Here is a 20,185-nt window from a genome sequence, read left to right as displayed (position 1 = left end):
AAATGTTTATTAGAAATGGCCTGGCAAAAAAAAAAAAGGCCTGGCCTGTGGTGGCACAGTGAATAGAGTGTTGACCTGAAACGCTGAGGCCTGGTCAAGGCACTTTAAAACCCTGGGCTTGCCTGGTCAAGGCACACACGACAAGCAATTAACAAACAACTAAAATGAAGCAACTGAGTTGATACTTCTTACCCCACCCCAACCTCTCTCTCTCCTCTCTTTGTAAAATCAATAAAAATAAAATCTTAAAAGTGGCCTGTGTGAACCCTTGCCCCTTCTTAGCATTCATTCATTCACAAATATTTGAGAATCTATCACATGCTAGGCTTAAAGTGCCAGAGGATGTAAGAGGATAGAAATTCTTTTAAGCCAAGTGCAGTTTTAGCAGGGTGTTCTGGGAAGTGCTGTGATGTCATTGCTTGCTTTAACATGGGAAACGAGACTGCCATGGCTCCCAGTGACGTCATGGCTAACTCTGTGACGTTTGGTATGGGCGTTCCGCGGAGACCTTGGTCTCCTCTATGACGTCAGCAGCCAGATTCAGAAACAGAGGAGAAGGTTGGGTCCGGTCGTGGGGCTCGCCGGCTGCACGCAGGCTCCGTGGGGTCCCGGCGGTGCGCAGCGGCGGAGGGAGGGCCGAGGACCTTGGCGGCGGCTTTGGCGTCCGTGAGGGACCCGACCAGAAGAGTCAGGATGCGGCGGAGCCCCCGCCCGGGCTCGGCCGCATCCCCGCACAACCATACGCCCAACTTCTACAGCGACAACAGCAACAGCTCAGTGAGCACCACCACGGGGGACAGCAGCGGCCACCGGTCAGGTGGGCCGGTGCCCGGGGAGCCCAAGGACAGAAGAGACCAGGGCTCGAGCTGCGGCGAGCCCGTCTTGAGCTCAGCAGTGCCCGGAGGAGCCACGTGGGCTGGAAGCTCTCGGCCGAAGCCGGCGCAGCGGAGCCGCAGTGGGCCGACCGCCGGTGGCGCGGCAACCGTGAGGGGCGGGGCCTCGGGTGCGGGCGGGGTCGAACCCGGGTAAGCCGAGGGAGGGAGCGGGGCGTGGGGGGCGGGGCTAGGCACCGAACGGCGGTGAAACAAAATCTGGGCACCTCCTAAGGGGCGGGGCCGATAGGGAGATGAATGGAGGCACAGATGTTGTGTGATGGACGATCCTGGGAAGGGAGAAGAAAATCTTGTGATTGGGCACCACTAGCGAGATGTGGCTTCGGTGTTAGCATGTCCTACCTGGGACCTGGGCCAAACCAAGACCTTTATACTGGGGACCGGGCTTCCATTTGGGGGTGGGAGCAATACGTTGAGTGAGCATCCCTGAGGGGCGCGGTAGGACCAAAACCTGTGTGAGAGGCTGTCCGGCTTCTGGGCTGGGGAACCTGAGGCCGGCTCCCGGGGACAGAGTGGGCCTGCGGTGCCCAAGGCCCCAATGGAGCCCTTGGGCTCCCGCAGAACCGGCTGGCTCTCCTGTTGTCTCTGAGGAGCAGTTCAACCTTCTCTCGACCCTGGATCTGAGGCAGGAGATACAGTCCCCGCGAGCACTCAAGACCTTCCTGAGTATGAGCCAGGCTAGCGCAGATCCCCTCTAACCCTTCAGCTTCCCTCCCTGAATTCCACTTCTCCTCTCTGAGACTCCTGTTCTCCGTTCTCAGCCCCCAGCCTGAGTCTACAGCCCCTTCTCTGGCCCTAAACTTGCTCTCTTTGCCCCTGCTAATTCTCCTAGCCCACCTCTCTTCATCTGTACCCATCTCTAAGCCACAGTTCCGTCTCTGAGTCCCCTCTCCTCTCCTCAGGCTTACTCTTCCAGGTGCTGAGCGTGGGTTTATCCGCGCTAGGAGACGTGCTGGTCAGTGTGTACAGGTCAGACGGAGGAAAGGGGGAGTCCCAGGGGCTGCTCTTTGGAGGAGGTGGGCAGCAAGGCCAGACTGGCTGGGGCTTGAGCCGATTCAAACCTGGCTGAGATGTGTCCACAAGGAGCTGCTAGGTCTAGGAGCCTGGGGTGGGGTCTGTGGGGTTCATGAGGGTCCCGGGGACCTCAGCCTCCCTCCAATTCTTCAGGGAGGTCTGTTCCATCCGCTTCCTGTCCACGGCTGTGTCACTGCTGAGCCTCTTTTTGACAGGTGAGGGGGTGGTGAATTCCTTGGGGACGCAGCCCTGGATGCTTTGGAGCCAAACCAGGCGCATTTTGTCCCCTGTCCTTCAGCTCAGTCTGCCCCTTCAGCTTTCTCCAGTCCTTGTCAGAGCACGGCAGTCCCCCATCAGACTGTAAACCCCTCAAGCCTCTTAGCCCTCACTGTACTTTATGCCAGGGAAATCCTTTTCCCTGAGACCACTCCCTTCTTTCTCCAGTACTCTGGTGGGGTCTCCTGTACCTGGCCCCTCCTTTGGAGAATGTGAGTCTGGGAAATTGTCCCCGGGTGGATGGTGGGGAGGTTATGAAACTGGAGGTTGCTATATGTCCCCTGGGCTTCTGAGAGGAGGGGGCAGTGCTGAAAGGGCTGGATATAAATAGGAGACTTCTGAGCTTGGGCCCAGAGGTGCTTGAGGATCTCTGAGGGGTGCTGGAAGGTCGGGAAGAGAGATGGCAGTCCTCAAAGGAAGGCAGATGGGACAAGGAGGTGAGTGGGAGTTAAGCAGCTCTGTATTTTTATCCTTTCCTCCCTCTAATAGGAGCCTGAGATGCTGACTCTAAGGTGAAAGATGGCACATGGGATGTGGAATTGGAGGGCTCAAAGGTGCTCCTGTGGAGGGGCTTACGGGGAGTGTACCGGGGACAGGGAGACAACCACACTGTGTCAACCTCCCGCCTGCAGCCAGTACCAGGAGCGCGTGCGCACCCAGCGGCAGCAGTTGCAGCAGCTCCAGGCTGAGCTGGATCAACTCCACAAGGAGGTGTCCAGCGTTCGCGCAGTCAACAGCGAGGTAAGCCGCGGCTCACCCTGCACTGTAAGCCGCTGTCCCAGCCGGCACCCAGGGGAGCTCAGGAGCTCCGCCCGCCGGAGTCCCAAAACGCTTTGGAGACCTTGCTCCCTGGCTCCTGAGCCTAAAAGCCCTGCCCCCAGAGCCCTGACCTTGGGATTTCTCTCAGGGCCACAAAATCCATTCTAGACAACTGTGTCCTTCCATAAAACCAAACTGCAAGTTCCGTCCTCCCTCTTTTCAGAGAGTGGCCAAGCTCGTATTCCAGAGGTTGAATGAGGACTTTGTGCGCAAACCCGACTATGCGCTGAGCTCCGTGGGTAAGACCCAGACTAGAGACACTGGGACAGAGACACGGAAAGAGACGCAGACATTGACACAGACTGACCTAAACACCTGACCGGCCTAGGGAATGCAACCTCAGACAGACCCGGACCCGGCTGTCGGTCAAACCTGGGAGTCCCTGAGTGGTTGCTTCTCCCCTGGTCCAGGAGCGTCCATCGACCTAGAGAAGACATCCCATGACTACGAGGACGCGAACACTGCCTACTTCTGGAATCGCTTCAGCTTCTGGAACTACGCGCGGCCCCCTACAGTTATTTTGGAGGTGGGCCTGGAACCTGGATCTCCGGGCGAAACCTGGAGCGGGAAGCTTGGAAAAGAATCCAATAGCTCCCTGGAGTTGTGACCTCGCTGAGCCGAGGGTGTGGCCCTACTGGGTGGGGAACGCGCCCGGCTGGAGGCGGGGCCTGGGTTGGCTGAGCTAAGGCTCTGCTGGAGAAACCCGGCAATGCTAGGAACTAGGCCTAGGGTCTTGGGAGGAGTCTGGAGAGGCGAGAGCTGGAGGTGAAGGACTGCGCCGCGGGGCAGATGGGGTCGAGCTGAGGGCGGGGCCAATGTGAATCCATGCCCACGCTGGGCAAGGACCAAGTCGCTCGGTCAACTGGTTCTGATGGATTCTCCTTCCACTTGCAGCCAGATGTGTTTCCCGGGAATTGCTGGGCTTTTGAGGGTGACCAGGGCCAAGTGGTGATTCGGCTGCCGGGCCGTGTGCAGCTGAGCGACATCACCCTGCAGCATCCGCCTCCCAGCGTGGTGCACACGGGGGAGGCCAACAGTGCCCCCCGCGATTTCGCAGTCTATGTGAGTGGGATTGGGGTCAAGTCAAGGAGGTGGGGGGTTTTGCTTAGAAAACACCGGGCACTCATGAAAACTGGTGCCACTGAGTCTTCATTTGCGCATCTGTAAAATGGAGATACCACCACCTGCCTGTCAGGGCTGCCATAGATTATTAATACCTGTAACCACATCCAAATATTAGTTACGGTTCACTGAGCGCTACTTCTGTGCTGAGTACTTTACCTGGATTATCTCCCCTTAACAGATGAGAAAAGTAAAGTTCAAAACAGGACCTTACTTGCTCGAGGTCGCACAACTAACAATCGGCCAGACTGAAATGTGCAGCCTGGTTTCTTTGAGCCCACATTCCACACTACACTATCCTATCCTTAAAAAAAAAAAAAAAAAAAAAAAAAAAAGCATACAGCTATTGAATTAAATACATACCGTGTTTCCCCGAAAATAAGACAGTGTCTTACATTAATTTTTGCTACTAAAGACAGGCTAGGTCTTATTTTCAGGGGATGTCTTATTTTTCCATGAACAAGAATTCTCATCAGCATAACCAGCCAAACTCTTAATTCCATCAAAAATTTCTTGTGATTCTATTTCCACGTACAACAATTTACCTTGTTTCCCCCAAAATAAGACAGCGTCTTATATTAATTTTTGCTCCTGAAGACGCGCTAGGTCTTATTTTCAGGGGAGGCCTTACATTTCTAAGCTTGAAAAAAAATTGCACAAGGTCTTATTTTCGGGGGGTGTCTTATTTTCAGGAAAACAGGGTAGTAAGTCCTCAACAAAGTTGCTTCTCCCCGCGCCTCACTTTTCTCCATTCACTCTTCCCCTACCAGGGCCTCCAGGCTGATGACGAGACTGAAGTTTTCTTGGGGAAATTCACCTTCAACGTGGAGAAATCAGAGATTCAGACTTTCCACCTACAGGTGTGTTTGTCTTCGGGGGTGAGGGTGCGGAGGGAGCGGGACAGTGAGGGAAGATTGAAAGGGAAGCAGCCCTTAGCATGATTCATTTGTTTCTCCAGAATGACCCCCCAACTGCCTTTCCCAAGGTGAAGATCCAGATTCTAAGCAACTGGGGCCACCCCCATTTCACATGCTTGTATCGAGTCCGAGCCCACGGCTTGAGAACCTCAGAGGAAGCAGGGGACAGTGCCACAGGGGGGCGCAATTAAAATGCTGATTGTTCAGAGAGCGCACGTCTGTGCTGGAGGGTCTGCTGGGGGCTCTGGTGGCCTTTGGTAGCTAAGTATGGTAGGGGGTCTACCTCCCAAAGTACCCTCTCTTATCTTGAAGAAGTCCAGATCAATATAGTAGCAGCAGTTCGCGTTTATGTAGTGCTTCCATGTAAAAGAACTGGTACTCCGGACATTATACACGTTACCTAACTGACCGTCACCACAGGGGGAACCACTCAGGTCAGGAAACTTGCTCCCGCTTGCACTGCTAGTGAAGAACAGCGTCACAGCGGACCCAAGCCCACCTTCCTCCAGAGACCACCCTTTTATCTTCAGGGCTGCCAGTCAGCCTGATAGGCTCACAGCGTGGCTTGTCAACCTCAATTCCCACTCCCAACCTCTAAGAAATCCCCCTTTTCTCAGGGGAAACACTGAAAAAACAGACTTGAGAACGTCTAGGAAGCACAGGATTCCGAGTTGACGCACGCCTGAGCTCCTCCTCAGGCTGTCTCCACTGAGACCTCAGTGCCCAGCTCTATGCCCGGCACCGTACAGATGGGTCTAGTGTTCACATCTCTGCCTTCAGGAGCCTGATAGGAAAGAGGATGCTCCAGGAAACATTTACCGATCCAAGAATTCTTCACTTAAAAAGTAGAACTGAAAGAATGAAAGATTTTCTTTTTTAAGAGAGAGAGAGAGAGAGAGACAGGAAGGGAGAGAGATGAGAAGCATTAATTCGTAGTTGCATCACTTAAGTTGTTCACTGATTGCTTCTCGTAAGTGCCTTGACCAGGGGACTCAAGCCAAGCCAGGAACCCCTTGCTCAAGCCAGTGACCTTTGGGCTCAAGCCAGAGACCATGGGGTCATGTCTATGATCCCACAATCAAGCTGGTGAGCCCATGCTCAAGCTGGCAAGCCTGCGCTCAAGCTGGCAACCTTGGGGTTTTGAACCTGGGACCTCAGCATCCCAGGTTGATGCTTTATCCATTGCGCCACCTCTGGTCAGGCTAAATTTTAAACGTTGATTTAACATTTCTACTTCAAGGAACAAATCCTTTAGAAACATTCTTATAAATATACAGGTAAATGTACAAGAATATTCACTATAGCACTGTCTGTAATAGACCAAAACTGGAAGGGACCCACATCTCAGTAAGTAAAGAACTGGCTCAATAAGGTGGAGCACACCTGACAACAGAATAGAGATAGTAAAAAGAATGAGGTCAGCAATTAAGTTCTACCAGGTAAGATATCCAAAATATAATAAAAACTATGTATCATATTCTACGTGGGAAAAAAAGTCACACCTAGGAAAGTCAGGACCCTCACCTGGCCCATTTATCTATTTTGAAGCATGCTAAAATAGTACGTATAATATGATCCCAAACACATATAGACTGTAAATACTATCGATAAAGGACTTAAAAATATGCACCAGGCCCTGGCCGGTTGGCTCAGTGGTAGAGCGTCAGCCTGGCGTGCAGAGGTCCCGGGTTCGATTCCCGGCCAGGGCACACAGGAGAAGCGCCCATCTGATTCTCCACCCCTCCCCCTCTCCTTCCTCTCTGTCTCTCTCTTCCCCTCCCGCAGCCGAGGCTCCACTGGAGCAAAGATGGCCCGGGCGCTGGGGATGGCTCCTCGGCCTCTGTCCCAGGCTCTAGAGTGGCTCTGGTCACAACAGAGCGACATTCCCCCCCCCCCCCCCCGGAGGGGCAGAGCATCGCCCCCTGGTGGGCGCATGTGGGAGTCTGTCTGACTGTCTCTCCCCGTTTCCAGCTTCAGAAAAATACAAAAAAAAAAAAAAAAAAAAAAAAAAAAAATGCACCAAATACTTTATTGCGACATGGGAGTTTAGGTGATATTTTTTCTATACTTTATTCTTTCTACAATGAATATACATATTTAAGAAGAAAAAAAAAGGTGTTAAAAATTTCAAAAACACCAAGTCAGGCTTGTAGCCTTTCTTTAGGACGAGAAGCACACTGCTCCCTCCCTAGCAGGTCTGGCAAGGCCCCTACTCCATCCAGAGCCCACCCTACTCCTACCACCCCTACCTGCCCTGTGTTCGCGGCTCAGCGCTGCCAAGGCATGGCAGGCTGGGTGCTTGGTTCATATTTAATCTTATTTTTTAACTTTATTCATTCATTTTAGAGAGAGAGAGAGAGAGAGAGAGAGAAGGGGGGAGGAGCAGGAAGCATCATCTATATATGTGTCTTGACCAGGCAAGCCAGGGTTTTGAACTGGCGGCCTCAGCGTTCCAGGTCGACACTTGATCCTCTGCACCACCACAGGTCAGGCCCATATTTAATCTTTGTAGTTTCAGAAATAGTCCATGTCTCTAGATATCTGGACCAGGAAGACCCAATTTCTCTGAGTGGGGTATTCTGTCAGAGGTACCCTTCACTCACAACCCCTAAGTTCAACAAATAGGCTCGGAGAGAAGTAAACATTGCAAAGAGCAGATGTCCACCCCAAAACAAAGAGTGGTGACAAAGCAGTAGCCATACTGATCTTTATTGAATGAGGGGTTCCACGGGCAAGAAGGCAGGATCAAGAGCAGCAACAGCAGGAGCAAGTATAAAAGTATAAAATATAAAGTGCTGGCACTGGGGAGTATACACAGGGGTGGGCACTGGTACATACGGACACTGGGGACACAGGGCTGAGGACCGGCCACAACCTCCCCTCCAAGGGACTCTAGGCCTGAGAGGCCTGTGCAGGGCCCTTTGTGGGGTCCTTGGCTGGGGGTGGAAGTGGCTTGCATGGGGCCCACCCTTGGGCCTTGAAGTAGGAGACCAGCTGCACGGGGACTTCTGCAAGCACGGCCTGTGCCAGTGCCTCCCGAGGGGCCTGCCAGGAGAAGAGGGCAAGGTCAGTCGGACCCAGAGCAGTGTCCCAAGGCCTGTGTTATACCCAGAAAGGGACACAAAACCAACCCCCAACCCTGCCCAGGCCTAATGGAAAGGTGGGAGGGTCACCTCCCAGACCTGGTCTGCCCCAAGCTTGCCCCCACTCACACTCTGGAAGCGGCGGTAGGGCACAAACTGCACTATGTCACGAGCGGCTCCCTCCCCAGCACGTGTGCGCAGGGGTCCCCCATCAGCATCCAGCTGCTCCATGGCCTCAAAGTCAGCGCCGCCCACTCCCACGATGATCACGGACATGGGCAGGTGAGAGGCCCGGACCACAGCCTCACGTGTGGCCTCCACGTCGGTCACGGCACCGTCAGTCAGCAGCAGCAGCACGAAGTATTGCTGGGGGGAAGCCCATTCATACACTGAGGCAGATCTTCTAAATGCCCAGCCACCCCCACACACTGACCAAGTCCTCTGGTGCACAGCCCTCAAGGGAGTCATCAACCGGGACTGTCTCACCACCATGACCCCCACAACCCTCACCGAGGCAGTCCTCTGGTGCGCAGCCTGGGCTGCAAACCTGGCCACGTGGTTGATGATGGGCGCAAAGTTGGTAGGGCCATAGAGGCGAACCTGGGGCAGGGCCTGACGGTAGGCATCCACGATACCCTGGATACCTGGAGAAGGACAAAAAACACTATAAACCGCTAGGCCCCCCAGGGGTGAGCCAGGCCTGACGTCACCCCATTCTGGGCGAGGAGATTTGGGAACCTGGGTGCACCTCATTCAATGACCCTGTAGACCAGGGTGCTCAACCGTATCCTACAGATGAGGGAATTAAGGCCAAAGACAGGAGGAACACTTGTCCTAAATCACAGCTTCACTTAAAACCCAAACTAGGGGAATACCCTGAAAAATCAAATGCAATTAGTTGAACATCAGATTATAACCCACTTAATAAGATAAAGAATGAAAATTCATTTACTAAGAATTCATAGAAATATTAAATAATGGGAAAGAAGGGAAAGCTCTTCCTTAATAAATGTAGAAGGAGGAATTACAAAATCATTTCACAATCAGGTATCTGACTCAGGCAAGAATCATTAATGGATGCTCAAACTAGAGGAGTAAAAGATGAGTTTAGATACTTATTCATTCCACCTTGGTTGGTTGGCTCAGCGGTAGAGCATCGACCTGGCGTGTGAAAGTCCCAGGTTTGATTCCTGGCCAGAGCACACAGAAGAAGCACCCATCTGCTTCTCCACCCTTCCCTCTCTTTTCTCTCTTCCCCTCCCGCAGCCAAGGCTCCATTGGAGCAAAGTTGGCCCGGGTGCTGAGGACAGCTCCATGGCCTCAGCCTCAGGCGCTAGAATGGCTCGGGACTGCACCAATGCAATGCCCCAGAAGGGCAGAGCATCACCCCCTGGTGGGTATGCCAGGTGGATCCTGGTCGGGAGCATGTTGGAGCCTGACTGCCTCCCTGCTTCTCACTTTGGAAACATACAAAAAAAAAAAAAAAGTAGTTATTCATTCCAAAGAGAAAAATAGCACTTGAATAGTGGAGTAACCTGGTAGATGGTACCTTAACCAAGTGACCAAAGTTAACACAACTGGTAACAGGATAAATCAACACCGTGTGCCTACCCTCCCAATACGGTGCACTGAAAAGAAAAAGCTGCCTCAATTCAAATGCATTGTCTGAACTAATCATGAGGAAATACCAGGTAAACCCAAAGTGAGGGGCATTCTACAAATTATCTTGCCTGTGATCTTAGAGATTTAGGGTTTTTAAAATTTTATTTATTTATTTATTTATTTAGTATTTTTCTGAAGCCAGAAATGGGAGGCAGTCAGACAGACTCCCGCACACCCGACCGGGATCCACCCGGCACGCCCACCAGGGGGTGATGCTCTTCCCATCCGGGGCGTCGCTCTGTTGTGACCAGAGCCATTCTAGCGTCTGAGGCAGAGGCCACAGAGCCATCCTCACCGCCCGGGCCATCTTTGCTCCAATGGAGCCTTGGCTGTGGGAGGGGAAGAGAGAGACAGAGAGGAAGGAGAGGAGGAGGGGTGGAGAAGCAGATGGGTGCTTTTCCTGTGTGCCTTGGCCGGGAATCAAACCCGGGACTCCTGCACGCCAAGCTGACACTCTACCATTGAGCCAACCAGCCAGGGCTTCTGGCCTGTGATCTTAAATAATGTGAGCTTCCAGGCAAAGATAATGACAATTACTATTTTTTAGAGAGCACTTCATATGTGCCAGACTTATTGATTCCAACTTTACACACACCCTCTCCTTAAATATTCAACAATCTAAAACAAGGGTCGGGAGCCTTTTTGGCTGAGAGAGCCATACAACAACCCGTGTACTTTACGCATTACCCAATAAAAATTTGGTGTTGTCCCAGAGGACAGCTGTGATTGGCTCCAGCCACGCACAACCATGAACACGAGCAGTAGGTAATGAATGGATTGTAATACATGAGAATGTTTTATATTTTTAACATTATTTTTTTTATTAAAGATTTGTCTGCGAGCCAGATGTAGTCATCAAAAGAGCCATATCTGGCCCACGAGCCATAGGTTCCCGACCCCTGATCTAAAATATTGTAGTCCTGCAGCACACAGAAGCTAAGCAACGGCCCCAAGCCACATGGTTAGTGAGTGGCAGGATAAAGACTGCCTTCAGGCCCTGGCCGGTTAGCTCTGTGGATAGAGCGTCAATCTGGTGTATGGACGTCCTGGGTTCGACTCCTGGTCAGGGCACACAAGAGAAATGACCACCTGCTTCTTTCCTCGTCCCTCTCCTCTTTCTTTCCCTCTTCCCCTGTGGCTCAACTGGTTCCAGCATCGGCCCCAGGCGCTGACAGGGTTGCTGAGTGGATCCCAGTTGGGGCGCATGTGGGAGTCTGTCTCAATGTCTCCCCTCCTCTCACTTGAAAAAAAGACTGTCTCCAGAGGCCTAGTTCTAAAATCCCTTCTTCTGGACAATGGAGTCACTCTCCCTTGCCAGCACAGGCTTGGCCCTCTAGATGTGAACAAATCTGCCTTATGCTGGAGGATAGGGGACTCACCTGCACAGTAGGGGTTACTGGGGTTGAAGTTCAAGGCAAATTCATGGGAGACCTGAAGGCAAGAATGAAAATGAGGCTCTTCCGCTATCAACACCTTTGTACTCAGAGAAAGGTGCCATGGTATGTACCAAGCATCAAGCAGCAGCTGTTTAGTCAGGAGCCCTTGCCCCTGAAGAACGAATCGGTGCATCTCCCCATAAAGCTGGGTGCCAGAAAGTAAGTTCACTGTACCCCCCAATATCAGGACTGGGAAACTGAGGATGTGAGTACAATAAGGAAAGAGAGTCCTCACCTGCCAGTCAGGGGGCACCTGGGCCCCGAATCCAAATGCTGGGAATAGCTTGTCCCTGTAGAAGGACAGGAATTGGGGAAGAGGCAGTGAGGGAACTGCGAGCACAGAGCCGAAGCGTCTGCAGGGAGTGGAGACTGGCTGGAGATGTGACTCACGAGTCATAGTCCTGAACCACGCTGCCCACGCTCCACAGCGCTGTCAGGTACTCGTTGACCCCTGTCGGGCTCAGGTAGTGCAGGGAGTCCGGTGAGGAGGGGTCTCCATTGGAGCCTGTGAAGTCCACGCCCACCTAGGAAGATAGGAGGAGGGAAGCTGAAGGCCACGTTGAGCACCAGATCTGTTCTCTTGCCCTGGTAAAGCAACTTACTGTGAAGTTGATCTGACAGCCTCCCATCACATAGTCCAGGAATGAATACTCTGTTTCTACCTGCAGATGAGACCTGGCTGAGGAAAACGGCCATGGCACTTAGGGGTCAGAGCCTGGGTCACATGGACTATTGTCTCACCTGGCAAATCTTGACACGAACAGTTCCAGAGTTCTTGTAGCTTTTCTTTTTCTGCCGTTTCTCAGGGTGGATGCATTCAAATTCAGCCTGGTGAGGAAAGAAAAATGAGCGCAGGAAACTCCAAGAGCATCGGCCAGCACTAGAGTGGAGCTGCCCCGCCCTCCTCCGCTCTCTGGGGCCACGGCCCTCTAGGTCCACCCACCTCAGCACCCCTGAGCAAGGCCAGCACTCACCGGGGCTGCTTGCAGCTCGGCCAAGCTGGTGTGGAAGGTACCAATGAGATCGTGTGAACCATCGCTGTCATAGTCTGAGCATCGCACCTGGGGGGGAAGGTGTGCGTGTATATCAAGACTGGAGGTAGCTGGCAGGTGAGAATAAATCCCTCCTCAGCCTCTCTGCCCCCATTCAGGCACCCAGGAGGCAAGCTCCACACCTGGATGGGTGTGCTGGGGTCTCCCCCACAGAAATACTGGAGAGGGACAGAGAAGGGCTTCCACGTAGGGTTCAGATTGTTCTTGATTACCTGAAGGGGAATGGGAAGGGGAAAGAGAAAGCCTCCAGTGAGCTCTGTGCTGGTGTGTGGGAGCAGCCATCCCTTCTCTAACATACGCAGTCTCTTCTTCCCTGCGTTCTAAGCCTTGGTAATCACAAGCCACACCCCACACACTCCCAGGGCTCTCACACCTCTGATCTGTACGTCAGGTGCCACTTGCCATCGCCCTGGCGGAAGAACTCCAAGAATGGATCTGATTTCCCCAGGAAGTCCTGCCAATGCCACAGAAACCTGTCATTAGACTCAGGGAGAAACAGCCGCTATGCCAGATCCCGGTCCCGAACTCTGCGCCCCACCACACCATTCCAATTCCTTTCATTCCTGGGGTAGGAGAGAACCCCAACAGCCTCCTTCCATACACACCTTCTTATCTAGGTTTCTGGCCTCCACCTCCAAGGTCACTACACGACTGTCCTTCAACTCCTGAGCTGAGACCTAGGTAAGGGAGGCAGGAGACTATCACCTCATGAATTCCTCATTGACGTAAAGTCCCCAACCCCACACTTACAGAGGTTTTTCTTACCGTGATGGTCCCCTGCCCAGCAGGTTTCCCTGGCTTCAGCATCAAGGGCAGAGTTAGTATCTGGCTGGATACAATCTGGGGCACAGTAGGGAGGAGGAAGTGATCAAGACTCGGCAGACTTAGAGCCTACTTGACTTCCACCCTCCAAGTCCCAGGCAGGCTGGGTTGTCTGACAGGATGCTTATTGAACCTGTGTCTGAAGGATTCTAATTGCTGGCCCCACATACCTGTCCCAGGGAACACTCGGCGCCTCCTAGGAAGTCATCATCCCCCAGCCCAGGTGTCTTGTTGTCTATGTCATAGATACCAAATCGGAGCTTCTGGACCGTTTCAAAGTGGTACTCAAGCTGCAGAGTCCTGGAGAACTCCGGGCTCGAGCAGTTCCGTACTCGCTCAGTCCGGCCAAGCTGTGGGCAGAGGCCAATAAGCATCACAGTCCCAACCTCTCCACCCCAAAACAATCCGAAATTCCCTCCACAACCCTGACCCCCACAATCCTCCTCACCTCAGCCCAGCTGCCCCCTCCCACATCCTGTGAAAGGACGCAGAGTGGGTCAGACTTGGAGCCGATATCCTTGTCAATGAGGTGGTCACAGGAAATGGACAGCTGAACCAAGGTCACACAGTGGGCCATCTAGAAAAAAAAGCACCTGAGTCAAGCACTGAGGGTGCTTCTCCACCCTTCCCTGACTGTATGTCCCAGCTTGGGAAGGCAAGTAGACCTCACCCAGGCAGGGCTGAGCCTGTGTTCACCCCCATGACACTCTGGGAAGAGAAGGTCCTATAGCTTATATACTCCTCCATTCTCCTTGGGTAAGCTCCATGGTTACAACCAACCCTGGTCCAAGAGTATAATAGGAAGACGCAGAAAAAGTATACTGGCCTCCATCAACAATTTCAACCCCAAACTAGTCCTCACCCTAAAATTGGTCCTAATCCTAATAATGCCACCCAGACCTGGCCTCGAACCCTGCTCTTCTCAAAACCAATGACCCCCCCTTACTGGCCCCAGACCAGACCTTAACCCAAGTTCTAATCCTATTATTGCCCAAAATACAACCATGATCCAGAAACTGCTCCCCTAAAGGTCTCTTCCTCCAATGAGTTCCCACTAACCCTGGGGCCCTGCATTTTGGGGTAGAGTTATGATCCCTCTTATTGACTGTCCTAGCCTCTCATCAGCTGCTCGTGTCCAGCTCCTCACTATTCTCACTGCCACTACCCAGGCCAAGCAAACCATCCTCACTTCTTCACCGCTCCATTCCTCCATCCTCACACCAAAAAGCCATTCTCAATACAACGAGGGTGATTCTGTTAAAACGTAAGTCAGGTCACTTCACATCTCTTCCCAAAGCCTCTAATGACTTCCCAGTGCTGAGGAAATAATCCAACTCTACCATGGCCTACAAGAAAGGTCTAGATTTCTCCACCCTGGTCTCCAGACACCATCTCTTGCTCACTACATTCTGGCCACACAGGTCTGCTTGACTGCCATTCCTCAGAGGCTTGTTTTACCTAACAGTGTGGAATGTTCTCTCATTATCCACATGGCTTGCTGTTCCCTCACTCCCTCTCTGGGTTTTTATTAAAAATCATTTTCATTATGAAGGAAAAGGCACTGTTTTCTATAGACACTAAAATTTCAACCTTACTGCCATTGGCACACCACATACCCGTTACTTGCTTTTATTCTTAGGCATTTATCACTCTCTAATACAGGAGTCTCAAACTCGCGGCCCGCTGAACAATTTTGTGCGGCCCGCAGACTAATCCACGAACTACAGTTTCTGGTCGTTTTGTGACACTGAAAAGTGTTGCGTAACAGTTGCCTTTTGTAGACCTAGTGCGGCCCGCCGAACGGCTGTGATCTTGCTCTGCGGCCCACATGCTGAGTTGAGTTTGAGACCCCTGCTCTAATATATATACATACACATATAATTTGTCTTCCCCACTAGAATGTAAACTCCGTGAAGAAATATATTTGTTCTGTTCATTGCTCTATTGCATTCACCTAAATAATAAATATTTACTGAATGAAACCCAAGACACCTCCAGCCTCCCAACTCAGCCATCTCCAAACTGGCCATCAAATATCACCAAACTTCTCCAATTCATCCATTTCCTTTTCTGGAAACACCATCTTCTTGCATGGACCACTATGAATCCCATGTAACCCCTCCTCCTGCAGTCACCATACCAACTATCCTCAGACCCCTCACTATTGTTCCCCCAGACCCATAAACCTGCAGACCATCAGAAGTGCAAAGAAGGTCAGATCGCTTACCCGGCTTCACAGTTAGCATTGCAGGAGTCCCAGCTCTATACCTCAAAATGCTTCCAGTCTCGGCCTCCCCTAAACGGACTCTCGGTCTATCCCTCCCCTGACCCAGCCCAGTTAATGCTGTTCCCCTCTTGGTGCTTCATGGTCTCTGTCTGGAACGCCATCAACCAAAGTGGGAATCATTCTTAAGAGTTCACCTTGCTTCACCTACTGCCTCTTCACGGCTCCCTAGCCTCTGCTTGAATTACCCAACGACATAAGACCTACCTCTTACAATCCATTCATCAGAAAGTCCTGCTCCATCAAGTCCTACCCAAACCAAACTAAGTCCGTGGACTGTCACTTCGACACATTAGTCCTACTTTTTCCCAGGTCTAAAATTCCACAGGGAAGCCTTATTCCATCTCCCTCCGAGAAGCCATCCAATACCTGGAAGCAGCGAAACCCTAGCTAAAACCTGGAGAAACAGCTCCAGTTCTGTTGACTACAGCACCTGGAATGTGACCTGTAGATTCCTGACCAGCCTGGTCATCCCTATGAAGGTTCCCCAAGGACAGACCCAGAGCAGAACACATACACCTGAGGATGCGGAACCATAATTCCCCCCAAGTCACAATCTGACCCCTGCTTCCCACCTCACATGTTCACTGAGGGAGTGTTTGCACAGTACAGAGACAAATGAAGAAGAATGCCCATTTCACTATTGTGAAGAACAATGAAAAACCTGCAATAGGTAAAGGTCTATCAATCGGGTGGTGACTTAATTATGGTACATTCAAACAAGACAATCTGAGTAGTAGGTAAAAATAACTAAGGCAGAACTATATGACATTGGACTTATATTTAAAATACAAAGTTGCAGCCCTGGTTAGTTAGCTCAGCGGTTGAGGGTTGGCCCAGAGTGTAGAAGTCTGGGGTTCAATTCCTGACCAGGGCACACAGGAGAAGCGCCCATCTGCTTCTCCACCCCTCCCCCTCCCTCTCCTTTCTCTTCTCTATCTCTCTCTTCCCCTCCCGCAGCCAAGGCTCCATTGGAGCAAAGCTGGCTCGGGTGCTGAGGATGGCTCCATGGTCTCTGCCTCAGGCGCTCCAATGGCTCTGGCTGCAACAGAGCAAAGCCCCAGATGGGCAGAGTATCGCCCCTTGGTGGGCTTGCCAGTGGATCCCAGTTGGGCACATGCGGGAGTCTGTCTGCCTCCCCCACCCAGCTTCTCACTGGGGGAGGGGGGGGGAGGAGATTAAAAACACAAAGTTGCAGAAAAGTTCAGAGTAAGACTCCATTTAAAAATTCAATTGTGGCCCTGGCCGGTTGGCTCAGCAGTAGAGCGTCGGCCTGGCGTGCAGGAGTACCGGGTTCGATTCCCGGCCAGGGCACACAGGAGAAGCGCCCATCTGCTTCTCCACCCCTCCCCCTCTCCTTCCTCTCTGTCTCTCTCTTCCCCTCCTGCAGCCGAGGCTCCACTGGAGCAAAGATGGCCCGGGCGCTGGGGATGGCTCTGTGGCCTCTGCCTCAGGCGCTAGAATGGCTCTGGATGCAACAGAGCGATGCCCCAGAGGGGCAGAACATCGCCCCCTGGTGGGCATGCCAGGTGGATCCCGGTCGGGCGCATGCGGGAGTCTGTCTGACTGCCTCCCCGTTTCCAGCTTCGGAAAAATGAAAAGAAAAAAAAAATTCAATTGTGTATATACAATAGAACTGAATACATATACAAAATAAATAAACACACTTAGAAAAATGGGAGACACCAAATAGATGCCACTTTTATGTACACCTCAGAGTAGAAGGGAGCTAAGATTTCTACATACTCTGTACCAGTGTTTTTCAACTATCAGTCAACGGACCAGTCCACCAGAAAGTTCATGCCGGTCCATGAAAGAGTAAACCACCCTGATGTTGGATGAAGGTGATAGACCCAATGATCTTAGTGGAATTCACTTATACTCAGGGTGGTTTCTGCCTTTGGGGACCCCAAAATAATTCTATTTTTACTGGTCTCCAAGTGTAAAAAGGTTGAAAACCACTATTTTATACATTTTTGTATTGTTTCAATATTTTATAACATTTATTTTGTATTTTTTAAAGGGTCTCATTAGCATTTCCCCTCAATCCACACCTAAAGTCCTCTGGACTATTCATTCTAATCCCAAAGCCTCTACCACCAGTGCAGCAACCCCTACTTAACTCCAGGCCTCCTTGTCTCTTGCCTCCTCCCTGGTTTCTCCTTAACAGTCTCACCTAGTCATCTTTGATGCCAACTTCCAGAGAGTCTCCACCTTAACTAGAAGTTCACCTACAGTAGCTGCCAATGGCCCTTAGGTTCAGAGCCAAAATCCCTAGCTGGGCCAAGTGTGGCACAACTCCAGAGGATATACCTACACAGAATGCAGTAGTAGTCTAATGTGGTGACTCAATGTCCCTAATTCAGCCTTCAGAGCCCTTCCCAGGCCACTCTATCTTCTGTCATTCTACCACCCACCCAACCACTCATCCAAAGCCACTTCCGGTTCCTCAAACACACAGACATGCAGAAACCTCCGACTCTCCTGTCAAGCAAATGATTTGTCATTCAAGGCCCTGCTACAACTTCATTCTTTTATGAAGCCTTGGCCACTTTCCCCTTGTAGAATTTATTATCTCCTCTGGATGGCGGCAATGGTTTCCCTTTTAGACTTTTTGTGCATGCACGCACACACACACACACACCTACCTTTGTGTTTATCACCCAAACAGAAACTAGACCATACCGTTTTTGTTTAAAACTCTGGAATGGCTTCCTAAAACTCAAAATAAAATCCAAAGTTCTTATGGTCTACAAGGCCCTGCAAGACCCGACCGTTGTCTAACTGATCATCCTATCAAGTATGTTCCAGCTAGGTTTCATTTCTAATCCACATATATACAATACCAATCTGTGCTGGCCTCTGTGCTTTCCCAATATACCCATATACAGCCCAGAAAATAAGCTATCTTAGAGTAGGAACCATGTTGGATTTGTCTATCTCTATTCTCCAGTACCTACAATAGTACCTACCCTATCCTAGGTGCTCAGTAAATATTTTTAAAATCTATTTTAAAAAAGTAATGTTGAGCCTAACCAGATGATGGTACAGTGGATAGCTTGTTGATCTGGGATGCTGAGGAATCAGGTTCGAAATCCCAAGATCACCGGCTTGAGCATGGGTTCATCAGGCTTGAGCCCGAGCTTACAAACTTGAACGTGGGATCATAGACATGATCCCATGGTCCCTGGCTTGAGCCCAAAGGTTGCTGGCTTGAAGCCCAAGATTGTTGGCTTCAGCAAGGTGTCACTGGCTCAGCTATAGTCCCCTGGTCAAGGCACGTATGAGAAAGTAATCAATGAACAATTAAAAGGCCACAACTAGTTGATGCTTCTCATCTCTCTCACTTCCTGTGGGTCCCTGCCTGTTGCGCTCTAAAAAAAAAAAAAGGCAATGTTGAAACCGCTACATCAAAACAAAATTTTTACTTTTGTCTGTCTACCCTTGTAGTCTATGGGCTCTTTGGAATGAGGTCTAGTACTATTTCTGTATTTCTAATACTAGTGCTCAGGACATAGTTGGTATTAGTAACCATTTCCTGAATAAATAGTAAATGTGCTTTCACTCAACTCAAACCTTCAGGCCTCTTCCATTTAAACAAATGTCCAGCAGTAAATCTTTCCGGCCATAATCTTGTATAACTGAATTTTAAAATTTAAATGCAGGACTCCTAAATCCCAATATTACAAAACAGTCAATTCAAAAATGGGCAAAAAAATATCAGATACTTCTTAAAGTAAAATATATAAATTATATATATAAATTTGAAATAAGCAAATGAAGAAGTGGTCAGTAGCACTTGGTCATCAGTGGAATGCCGACTAACGCCACAATGAGACAGATACTATTACATACCCACCACACTGGCTGAAAGAAGTAACACTAACAATACCAAATCTTGGCAAGAGAACGGAACTCTCATTCATTGATAGTGAAAGCATTGAACATACCACTTTGGAAACAGGCTGGCAGCTTATTAGAAAACCAAACATATACCGAGTCCAGAGCCATTCCACTCCTAGATTTTACCCGAAACAAAATAAAACAATATGTCCACAATAGGATTTGTACAAGAAGGTTCATAGCATCTTTATTCATAATAGCCCCAAATTTGAAACAGCCCAGGTGTCCATCAATGAGAATGGATAAACATACCGCAATATTTATATATGTAACAAAAGAACACTCAGCAACAAAAAGAAACTACTAATATATGCAACATGAATTTGAAGCATCACTACATAGCTTACATGTAGAAAGTTTTAGAACAGGCAAAACTCATCTATGGTACCCTGACCTGTGGTAGCACAGTGGATAGAGCCATCGACCTGTAACTCTGAGGTTGCTGGTTCAAAACCCTGGGCTTGCGCCTGACCAGGCGGTGGCGCAGTGGACAGAGCATCGGACTGAAATATGGAGAACCCAGGTTCGAGACCCCCAAGGTCGCCAGTTGAGCCCAAGGTCGCTGGCTTGAGCAAGGGGTTACTCTGTCTGCTGTAGCCCACTGGTCAAGGCACGTATGAGAAAGCAATCAATGAACAACTAAAGTGCCACAATGAAAAACTGATGATCGATGTTTCTCATCTCTCTGTTCCTGTCTGTCCCTATCTAACCTTCTCTCTGACTCCCTCGGTCTTTGTAAAAAAAATAATAATAATAATAATAACCCTGGGCTTGCCTGGTCAAGGCACATACAATAAGCAACCAATGAACAGCTAGAGTGAAGCAACTATTTCTTGTTCCCCCACCATCTATGAAATCAATATCATCTAAAAAAAAAATCCCTAATCTATGGTAAAAAAAAA

At 50.4% G+C, this 20,185-nt stretch overlaps 2 protein-coding genes across 7 annotated transcripts in view; one reads left to right on the top strand and one right to left on the bottom strand.

Annotated features, from left to right (window-relative positions):
* Positions 1-693: 693 nt before the first annotated feature.
* On the top strand, positions 694-5,256 carry SPAG4 (sperm associated antigen 4). Its single transcript, XM_066386160.1, has 12 exons — positions 694-1,003; positions 1,455-1,559; positions 1,796-1,862; positions 2,061-2,122; positions 2,352-2,395; positions 2,673-2,695; positions 2,816-2,924; positions 3,166-3,241; positions 3,413-3,528; positions 3,897-4,064; positions 4,895-4,984; positions 5,083-5,256. The coding sequence occupies exons 1-12, from the start codon at positions 694-696 to the stop codon at positions 5,230-5,232; spliced, it is 1,320 nt and encodes a 439-aa protein (XP_066242257.1). The 3' UTR covers positions 5,233-5,256.
* A 2,478-nt stretch (positions 5,257-7,734) lies between these two features.
* Positions 7,735-20,185, bottom strand: part of CPNE1 (copine 1) — a 39,595-nt gene continuing 27,144 nt past the window's right edge. For all 6 annotated transcript variants that reach the window (XM_066383968.1, XM_066383964.1, XM_066383967.1 and 3 more), the window contains 15 exons: positions 13,545-13,673; positions 13,267-13,446; positions 13,040-13,114; positions 12,880-12,951; positions 12,648-12,728; positions 12,397-12,486; positions 12,197-12,283; positions 11,964-12,050; positions 11,825-11,884; positions 11,613-11,746; positions 11,458-11,512; positions 11,166-11,217; positions 8,635-8,768; positions 8,254-8,490; positions 7,735-8,086 (listed from right to left, as the gene is read on the bottom strand). In XM_066383968.1, the coding sequence (XP_066240065.1) occupies positions 7,934-8,086; positions 8,254-8,490; positions 8,635-8,768; positions 11,166-11,217; positions 11,458-11,512; positions 11,613-11,746; positions 11,825-11,884; positions 11,964-12,050; positions 12,197-12,283; positions 12,397-12,486; positions 12,648-12,728; positions 12,880-12,951; positions 13,040-13,114; positions 13,267-13,446; positions 13,545-13,673 (1,626 nt within the window). In that variant the 3' untranslated portion in view covers positions 7,735-7,933. The remainder of the gene's footprint in view (positions 8,087-8,253; positions 8,491-8,634; positions 8,769-11,165; positions 11,218-11,457; positions 11,513-11,612; positions 11,747-11,824; positions 11,885-11,963; positions 12,051-12,196; positions 12,284-12,396; positions 12,487-12,647; positions 12,729-12,879; positions 12,952-13,039; positions 13,115-13,266; positions 13,447-13,544; positions 13,674-20,185) is intronic.

Source organism: Saccopteryx leptura, chromosome 5, assembly GCF_036850995.1.
Source record: "Saccopteryx leptura isolate mSacLep1 chromosome 5, mSacLep1_pri_phased_curated, whole genome shotgun sequence".
Lineage (NCBI taxonomy): Eukaryota > Metazoa > Chordata > Mammalia > Chiroptera > Emballonuridae > Saccopteryx > Saccopteryx leptura.
The sequence above is the reverse complement of the archived record's forward strand: the minus strand, read 5'-3'. Positions and strand labels throughout refer to the sequence as shown.

Bases quoted from the DNA above. Each gene is read 5' to 3' on its own strand.
- SPAG4 (XM_066386160.1), top strand. From the start codon at position 694: ATGCGGCGGAGCCCCCGCCCGGGCTCGGCCGCATCCCCGCACAACCAT. The intron at 2,123-2,351 runs GTGAGGGGGTGG...TTCTTTCTCCAG, and splicing joins GCTGAGCCTCTTTTTGACAG to TACTCTGGTGGGGTCTCCTG. The intron at 4,065-4,894 runs GTGAGTGGGATT...TTCCCCTACCAG, and splicing joins CCCGCGATTTCGCAGTCTAT to GGCCTCCAGGCTGATGACGA.